Raw genomic sequence first — 10,485 nt, forward strand, 5'->3', positions numbered from 1 at the left:
AGCACGCTTCTCTTCCAAAGCCCTGTTATTCATTCATCCTGATTGTTATCTTAGCTAAAGAAGAGAGGACAAGTAGAAAAGCACATATTTGAAATCCGCATATGAAATTGTAGGATAAACTAACCTAGCAGTAAATGGCATAATCCGGAATTTCTCACTTATCTCGCTAAATATGAATCGAGATGCTTTCATCTTCAGGTGGTAATTCCTGTCAACTGCTCTTTTATATATGGTAGTCTGTTTCTCATCCAACAACTTAGGCTGCAAGTTTGGTACGTAGGAAATGTCAGGGCTAACAGAATACCAAAGGAATATATTGCTCATATAAGCATCCAAGCAAGATGATTACCTTGCCTTCGCCAGTGCTTGTAACTATATCAATAGAATAAACCTCGTTTTCCTCAAATTCAGCTTCGTCAACTCTTGTCTCCGGGCTAGAGACACTCAATACAACCTTGTTCCCATCTATCACGAATCGTTTCATTTGATGACTGAGAACCCCTTCAACAATCTTGCAGTCATAAGCAGCAGCAACTTTTTGAATTGCATCAGTGACATCCTTGTTCTGCCGTAAAAGTAAAAATAAAATGAGCAGAAGTGACATGTGGTTGAGCAATTCAATATACACATCACAATCAACATGGTATCAACGAGGAGCAATTTAAACATGATAAATTTTCTTTTAACACTTTGCTTGCAAATACATATTGTTAGTTCCCAAATTTTCTTACTTAAGAACGCGTTCTCAAGTTTTCTTACTTAATAACGCTACTTTCCCATTGATGAATTGTTGATTCAAAATGTGAATAACTTCAAAAAAGTGCCACTAAAAAAATTTAATAAAGACCAAGGACTTGGTGACCTCGCAAAGTGGATCAATTTTTGGAAGGGTAGTTATTACTTACTAGAGTCCCTTTTTCCCCTTACGTAATTTTTCCTTGGTTGGGACCACGGAGATGATGTTTTGACCTATATATAATGCAGTTGAAAGGAAACCTGATTTATAAATGATTATCCTATGCCGTCTTACCGTCCTTCGGAGGATCACTAATAATATGTCATTATTGCAACAATAAGTAAACAATTCGTACAGAGTCTACAGACAAGAAATGTGTCATCAAACGAAAGGGAGATTGTTGCTAAAACAACTGAAGGAAATGACAGCTTTTAGCTCTTTGCAAATGCTCATTAGAGAAATTAAAACTATAATATATTTACCTAAACTAGATATGAAAGCAAAATTTCAGAGTTTACATTAATTAAAACAAACAAGCCACTTCACGAGTAAAAGATTTAAAATTCACATAAACTCGTCAAAGTAAGACAGGCATTTAAGATTGCACCATCAAACTAACGGAAGACAACAGCTTCACGCGGAATGTAATCCCATTGCCATGGTTTTAAAAGGTGTTAGCGACGTGCACCCCAAATCTGGGTGCAAGCAATCTGCCTTGAGGCGCTAATTTTAGAGAGGTTCTGGAAGGCACGCGAGACAGACAAACAAGGCGCTAATAATCACATTATATATTCAATAAACTCTTCTTGTAACTTGTAAGGGGTCCACCAACTCTTTATTAATGTTTGACCTAATTCTAATGTCCACCACCTATTAAAGAATTAGTATCATAATAAATAAACACAGACAAACGAGAAATTTTTTTCAGTAATTCTCTATTAACACCTGCAATAGCCACCCAATTCACAAGACAATCAACAGCTAAAAAACAACAGCTTCTTCAAAAGCAAAAAAAACAGCAACTCAAGCAAAAGACTCCTGCAATTCTTCTCTCTTCTTGAGATTGTCAAGATTGTTCAAGGTCATTACAAAGCTTATTTTTGTAATTATTATTATTATTATTATTATTATTATTATTTTAAAAATTGACACTTAAATTTTTGATTTGTGAAGGCTTAACCACAAAGGAAAAATGTCTCGTTACCCGATTCAACCTTTTAAGACATTGCCCATAGACAATGTTTAAAAAGGCGCAAATGAGTATTAAGGCATTTTTTTGTGAGGCAAAACGTAAGCCTTGAGGCACGAACCTCACCACAAACCAAAAAATTAGGTCAAAAAATAAAATAAAAATACAAAAATAATCTTCTCGTTTTTTAAAGAGGAGGTTAAGGTAATCTTCAGCTACAAAAGGTGTCAATTACATAACACACGCATTATTAAAGAAAATTAAAAGGCCCAACTGACTATTGATATCATTCTTCTAAAAAAAAACATATGAACTTAAGAAGCAGATGAAGGCATTAACGAAAGGGTAAGACTGAAAGAAATAAAAAGAAAGAAAGAGAAGCAAAAAGAAGTAAAAATCAGAAAAAAAAATCCATTTTTTTTAATACTGAAGCTGCTGTTTTTTTTTTTTTTTTTTTTGCTTTTACTGTCTTGAAAATTGGTGGCTGGGGCAGGCATGGAGAGAAGAATTGCAGAAGTTTTTTGATTTTTTAATTCTGTCTATATTGGGTAGAGTGTTAACTTGCTTATAACACTAGTTCTTTTACAGTGCGCGGAAATTAGAATTAGGTGATGGGCCCACTTGCAAGACAACATTCCATGCTTTCAATACCCAATTATAGGAACACGTGCCTTGACATTGTGGCATGTGCCTCCCAAAAGATGTAGTGAAAGTAGCTCCGCAAGGCAGATTGCTTGCGAGGCGACTTCCTTTTTAAACCATGCCTATAGCTTTTGAATAATATTCATCATCTAGAAGCCCATCAACTGTCTAGCTAAATTTCAAAGTTGGGCACATGAGGGGGCAAAGAGAAATTTCATTTTTAAAAATTTTAAAAAAAAAATCTTATTATTTTGCTGTAGAATAAGGAGGATTCTCATTTACAGGCAAAAAATAAACAAGGAACACTAAAGAAACCACATAAATATCATACCATCTATAACTGTAATTGAGCCTATTCACAGTCACAGAAAAAAGGTAATGAGATAAGGGTTAAAAAAGTTTCACGTGATGGCAGGTCAGCAAAACTCATTTGTTTCAACTTTTAACCAACTAAAGAAAATCGATAGACTGATATACCCACTGTTATGAAGGATTTCAAACTACTAAATTAATGCTGTGACTTATTTGAGTTGGCCAGTACCATTAGTACTTCACCAAGCCAGAATATTCTGGCAGGCCAACTTTGTTATAGGCAACAGGGAAAAGAAGAGACCAACAAGGAACAAATTGTCTCCAAAAAGTTGCCTTCTTAGCTCTTTCTATTCTCATTTATGTGTCACCATCTACTCTACAACTACACCTGGCTCACCTTAAGTACAATACTAAATGCTTAAACACTAAACAATTTGTGCAGTAGTTATGAACTGACTTAGTAGTTAGTAGCCATCAGATGATGTCCCCTATCAGAGTAACTACGACAATGGTTTCACCTGGATGTAAATCCATAGCTTTTACAGAACACTCATATTTAGGCGTAGAAGGATCAGCTACCGGATGAGATACACCTGTAACACACCTTGATCCAAAAAACAAAGAATTGATAGAGAAAAATATCTTTACTTTCATATCACAAATAGCAGACAGGAATTGACATTTCATGCCTCCGAATTATACGACTTCCAAAATAAAATAAAATAAGATGGACCAAAAGTATAATTGTGCTATGGAACCATTTGACAAAATTCTCATTTGTAAAATTAATTTTCAAGCAACTATGAGAACGGAAAACCACATTAGGAAATGGTAATATATACACATTTGAAAGAAAACAAAATGTTCATGCAGTTAAAACGAGGATGGAGTATATAACATCACATTAATAACCAAATCTATTCAGAAGAAACTATAAAAAAGGACGAGGCAAAATTTAAACAAATATTCACCCAAAAGAAAAGGAAAGAAGTGAACATATTACTCAAACAAATAGACAAAACAACTTGAAGTTAATATTTGCTATTACTATAGTTGAGAATAAGCAGACAAACTTATAACACGTGTGAGAACAAATTAAACTTCCAATTCCTTAAACTCGGGAACATACAATTTATGTGCAAGAGACAAGACAAGATCGCTTATAATAAATAAAGAAAAACTCAGAAGGAACAACCTTTTTTCCTGGCCTCACGAGCCTCAAAGCAACCTCAGCAGCTGTATTTGCAGCAGCAATGACATCAGCTGTTCTGCCAGTCACCGGTCCTTGCTGCAGAACATGGGTGTGTGCTACTACGGCAATAAACCCATCTATGTGACAACCCATGTCACTGCATTTACACAGAAACAGTCATTCACTTGCATTATTACTGTTTTGCTACTATACATCGAAAGCAAAATACAATATCAAATGAGTGCGCAAGCACGATACGTGGGATTGAAGAAAGCTTACATTTTCAACATATCACCCTCTTCCAACACAGTCTCGTCACTGGCTAATGGTGAAAAATGGCAGACTGTATTGTTCACTGAAATGCAAGTGGGGAATGCCACACCCCTTTCGATCTTCTTCTTCGCATTCTTGTACATATTCCCTGATTGCCTGAATAACCAATTGCATCATGCAATTACTTAAGTATATATGACACATTTAACATAAATAATTTCTAGAGCACTTCTGAATGACATATACATCAAACTTATGCCTATATATTGACATAAAGTATTTAATATATATTTCATCACAAATTATGTAAAGCAAATAGCTTACTCTCTGGTAAAAGCATCCCCTTTCTCACAAATGTCAACTATTTTAGCCTTGGGCTTGCATTCTGACAACACTAACTGCAATGCCTCTGCATAAAATCACAAAGTTTGCAAAATCATCCAAAACCAGATTATAAAAAGAACAAAAAACTTGAACCCAATACATTCATGATTCAACGGCGAACCAAAAACACAAAAACATCAATCTTTCCAAAGCCCTATGAGCTTATACCCAAAATTCTAAGCCACGCACATTTCAACACACAAAGCGCCACACCTGCATACACAGACAGCGGAAGAGGGCAGAGGACTAACTGTTAACAATTTCGGCGGCGGATTTATATTTGGTAACGACTTCAGGAGAGGTGAGATCCAGCTCCCTCTCCTCTCTGTCCTCATCCGACATCGTTTTCAATCTTCAACAGTAATACTAACAATAAATTGAAGCTAATTTGTTAAATTGAAAAAAAAAATATGCAGAAATGAATTAAGAATTAAGGGAAAGAGAAATTGTATGAAAAACCCAAAAGGAAATTGCAGAATTTTTTAGTGAGGATTTAGGGTTAGCAGTAAGGTATGTTGGCGTCAGTCAGTTACCCAAGCTCAGTTCAGATGGTTGGATTTAACAAGCCGACAAATTTTACAGAAATTTTTTAGCCCTCGTATTTACATTTTTTTTTAGGGTCGGCTTCTTGGGCGAGCCCACACACCCACCCCTTAAGCCCCAGGTCCAGGACTTCGAGCTCGGCTAGCCAAGTTGAAAATCGAGCTTGGCTTGCCCTTGGACCTATTATATTCAGGCTCGTGCTACTTATGAATTGAGCTCTCACAAGTTGGCCAATCAGAGATGACAAGCAATCTGATTCATTGCTACACTTATTAAAGGCTTGATTGGTACTGATTCTTAAAATCATTTTTTTGATCGTTAGAGGGAAAAAATGGGTCTCATTTATGAGTGAAGAAGTAAAAAATGATGGCTAACCATATCAAGTAACGATCAAAATATTAAATTTTTTTTGCTTGAAAAATCAAAACTAAACGAGGGCTAATTTTATATTTTTCATTTTACTAAAATATTATATTAAGCAATAGTTTTTATTTAGAGCCCATTTGAACCACATTATTTGCAGAATAGAAATGAAAAATAGAGCCGTTATGGGCCCCACACAAAAGATAGAAATTCAAAAATTGTGATTTGATGTGATATATAACGGTCATACTTTTCATTTTAATATGGTAAAAATGAGGCTCAAACAGGATCTTAAGCTATCATTTTTCATTTATTATTGTTTTCAATATTTTTTGTTTAGATTGAAATATTCCTTTTAGTTAAATAAAATACCATCACAAATTTATATAATTCTTATAGGAATGGAAATTATGAAATGTAACTTATTTTGTAAATAAAAATTATAGTTGTGCTCTCCAATCTATGCAAAATAGAGCAAATAGATCCCCAAGTGTTCAAGGTTAAAATAATCAACCTTCTAACTTTTCAATTGGTGTGGATGGTTCATGTTAAGACCGTTATACTCATTTTACCATTTTCCGCTTCTACTTGTGTGCAACCTTGGAGGCATGCAACACAAAACATTCTTAGAATGCTCGGACCTCTTTGCTCAAAAAAAAAACGTTGTTGAATAACTCAACAAATCATCCACTTTACTCGCAATATCAAAATTTTTATCCTAAAAAAATTATGAAGAGTAAGCACAACAAAGGCATTGATTAGTATAATTTGTTTTGGATTTAACATAATGAATCATCCTTGTTGTTATATGATGTCCACGAGGATAAGTTGCACTTGAGCAAGCACTCATATTTGAGTTGATAAATGAAATCTTTATCTGCAAATGCGAGAAATAAAAATATCTGGAATTGAATAATACGAACAATATTTAAGAAGAAAGAAAATTAAAATATTATTAAAGTTCGATCCAATTCAGTATTATCTCCAAACATACAAATTTTATATTTTATTACTTAAGTCAATTTCCATTTACCAAATAATGCCTGGTAGAGTTACTTAGGACTCCATTTAATCCAAATTTTAAAATCAGTGAATATTTTCATAAAATATAAATATATATAGCGTCTCTTGAGGTGGAGATACACCGAGACAAATGAGTATCAAGCTCGATGAACAAATGACCAAGCTTACAATTTTTCATAACTCCTATGAGAGATTTTCAGAAATTAAATACCACAAAGGAATTTAAAGAAATAAGCTAAGTCAGGGCATATAATACACCCACACTTATGTGGCGAATGTCAAACTTTGTTACGAGAGAGTAAATCGAGAAAGATACAACCCATTGCTCTTTTCTTCTTTGATCGATTGTTCCGATCAATATGATGTGGTATTAATACATTGGCCGCGAACATAATTTGGCAAGCTAACTCCCTAGTACTTAAAATTTTAACAATTATCAGTTGGGACAATGTGCCTGAGTTCGACTAGGACCAAGTTGCCGTTATTGAGAGGGCTCGTGCCAATTCTTATTTTACCTTAAAGCTAGATATTATTGATTAAGCCATATTTCTTACTTACAAAAGCTAAATTTAATCATAAAATATAGATTTATAGTGACTCAAAAGTGTGAGAGTTACTTTTATCTGTCCTTGCACGTTTTTATTATAATGAAGAAGAAGGGCCCGTCGGCACTTTTGAAAGTTAAAAGCACTGTAACACGGACATTTCAATTAGGGTAGCGTGTCCGTATTTGTGTCCAACACGTGTCGAATACCGACAATTCTCAGACACCCTACCATGATTATTTTTCTTTGAAATATTATATATTTTTAACTCAAAATTATTAATAAATTATAAATATATACTCATATTTAAAATATATCAACAAGTGAAATTAATATTGAGTATAAAAGTAAATTTATACTATATAGATGAAAATTTTTAAATAATTTAATCAATGTGTCAACGACATATCGGGTCAATTTTTTAAAAAAAATCAAGTGTCCTCGTACCTGACACGTGTCGTGCCGGACAAACATGTCCGTATTTGTGCAACATAGGTTATAATTTATTTTTGAAATTAAGAAGGTAATTTTTGAACATATTTGAATAATTTTTTAAAAGTACTTTGTGTGATTAGAATTATGTTTTAGAGGAAACTTACACTTGTACATCTAAGATCCTTTATGTAGACATAATGTTAGGACAATATGCACTAGAAGAGACTAGTGTACAATAGAGCACCGGCCATGAGAAGCAGCTGAAGTTGAAAATAATTTCAGTTAGAATTACATGTGGAAGCTTAGCATAGGACTTCTCAACTTAGCTAAATGAGTAAATCTACTTGTACAATAATTTTTGCTGTACAAGCTTACACTCCTCTCACATGAGGGGGCCCTATGTTTTTCGTGGGACTCCCACTTATGTGAGAGGGGTGTACAACTTACTGTATAAAAGAGTGTACAGCAAGTAGAACCCTAACTAAATGGCCCTGAGGATAGAGATCTCATAATAAAATACTTGTTATTGCGGACATGCATACTTGGTTAATTTTGGCATGTATAGTACAACAAAGGTCACATTTTTGGCCTATATGTCAGCTTAATGTTGATGACAAACATGCTTCTGCTTGGTGTTTTATTCATTTTGTTGTCCCTTCCATTGGGATTGGCAGCTTCTGCTATTGTCAACACAATCAGAATCCCCTTAACAATCACCAAAGGTGCTAGATGATTGAGCACGAGATAGGGAGTTTGGAATTGAGGAATACTAGTGGCGGATCTACGAATTCATCTGAGCTAAAGAGGATCCAGCACGGGCTGCTGTCGTGGCTCGCTGGGTGCTGGCTCCACCACTGTATACAACAACGGAAAATCTTAATTATCTTAATTATTTTGCCACTGTTTCAATTTACAGTATATTACTAACAGTTTTTATTTTGTTAGTATCATCCCTTATCATCCCTTTTTCTAGCTGAGAGTTTAAATCTTACTCTAGGTTGTTGAATATGACCCAAATTCTAGTGGGCATTGGAGTCCTAGATGAAGCGGTCATGGATAGATCAAAATTATGGACTGTGAATTTTCTCCCTCTTTTCGTCCCCCTGTCGCTCTGCTTGAGCGATGATGTATTCCGACTTTTTGCGTTTTAATGCATTTTGGATTCCTATTCATCTTCAACTTAGTTTCTAGGGTTTGGAACGTCTCCTATATATAGTAGACTCTACATTCAATTTAGTTAAAAATTTCAGAAATTGCTAATATTGTCTTTTTCTTTCCATTAGTTATCAATAATAAAGTTACTCGGTTCCTCTACCAATCTTTCTTCTTGTTTTCAATTTTGTTCTTACTTGTGCGACCAATACTTCATATCGTGCCATACTTACCTCCCCGTTGTTTCCCAACACAGATATACCCCTAAAAAACCTGACATATCAAGACCAGTCAAACCAATACCAGTGACTCATTTGACAACCAAAGTTGAATCAGGTCAAAACTTTGTTAACTCACTTGGTTTTAGTAAATAAATGGTAACTTGATTTATGTAACCCGGTATGTCGCACTTAAATGATGTGTCTGTTAAAAGGAAAAACAACTATGACGAAATAGTTGAACCAAAATTTAAAGGGGGATTTGATAAAAAAGCCTAGTCAAACAATGATTTTGATAAAATAACCTTCCTTCAATGTTTCTTGGTCAAATGACCTTCATTTATAAAATACAATAAACAAATAATGTCAAATATCTAAAATACCCTCATCATGGAAAATACCCAAATACCCCTTTCAATCTAATTAAATCCCTCAATTCATCTACAAAATGCATTAACCTGTTTTCCCTGTGATTTCTTCCCTAAAATCTTGATATTCATTGTATTTTTCTTCTATCTTCTCCAACATTGTGAGTATTTGAACAAGAATTTTATTATCTATATTATCTACATTGAGATTTCCACTATATTTAAAGAAAAAAGAAAGGTATTTTTAGAAATCTCATTTACATTGGTACTTTTATTGTTTAATATAGTATAAAATGATATTTTAATTGATTTTATTTTCTCATTTGGTGTATATTTGTATCGTCCGCAACTATTGGACGATAACGATTGGAAACGACAGTCCAGTCGTTATCTGTAGTGTAGAACGACACTACAGTCGTTATCCTCCATGTAAAGTGACAGTACAACCATTATCTGTTATGATCTGTCTCTTATTGATAATATATTGTGGTTACTTTGATAATTTAAATATTGTAACTATTTTCATATTATTTTAATATATACTTGAATCGATGAAGTCATAATGATAGATATTTATTTTTTGTTATAACAAAATATCACGGTACCATTTCGAGTATTTTACCTAAAAAATATAGAAATGATGTTTAGATATTAAATATCATTGATCTAGTAACAATTTATTTTTAAATATACAAGTTATCAATTATTCGTATCGTGTTTACATAAGTAACGACACTTGTGCTGTTTTCATAACAGTAACATCACTAGTGTTGTTCTCATTTTTCATGTTGTCCAAGCAATGAGAGTATCTTTCAAATTATGTGAGCGGCATGTCCATTTCGCAAATTACATGAGTTCAAATTATGGAATATCGAGGTCTGGAAGGCGTGTGACAACTCATACTCTTGTTTATCGACAGAACGACACAAGTGACATTTAATGGCATCTATGTTGTTCTGTTGGTTTCTCCTATATTTCGCTTTATTTTCACCGCATCGACCTTAAAGGATCGGGCCTCCTAACTTAAGAAAGTCAAAATTATTAATTACGTAACAAATAACAGAAGAATTGGCATAGATTGTAGATATCGCGTTGGTGAAATCACAAGTC

At 33.9% G+C, this 10,485-nt stretch overlaps 1 protein-coding gene across 1 annotated transcript; it reads right to left on the minus strand.

Moving 5' to 3' along the window:
• Positions 1-3: 3 nt before the first annotated feature.
• Positions 4-5,370, minus strand: LOC111379799 (ERBB-3 BINDING PROTEIN 1; the record flags this gene model as incomplete). Its single annotated transcript, XM_023003237.1, has 8 exons — positions 5,262-5,370; positions 4,980-5,094; positions 4,669-4,753; positions 4,351-4,500; positions 4,075-4,228; positions 350-565; positions 125-261; positions 4-22 (listed from the first exon to the last, which is right to left on the minus strand). Coding segments are annotated over exons 2-8 (852 nt in total), but the record flags the coding sequence as incomplete, so codon positions are not given.
• Positions 5,371-10,485: the final 5,115 nt, after the last annotated feature.

The sequence above is a fragment of the Olea europaea genome, unplaced genomic scaffold (assembly GCF_002742605.1).
Source record: "Olea europaea var. sylvestris unplaced genomic scaffold, O_europaea_v1 scaffold2036, whole genome shotgun sequence".
NCBI classification, from domain to species: Eukaryota; Viridiplantae; Streptophyta; class Magnoliopsida; order Lamiales; family Oleaceae; genus Olea; species Olea europaea.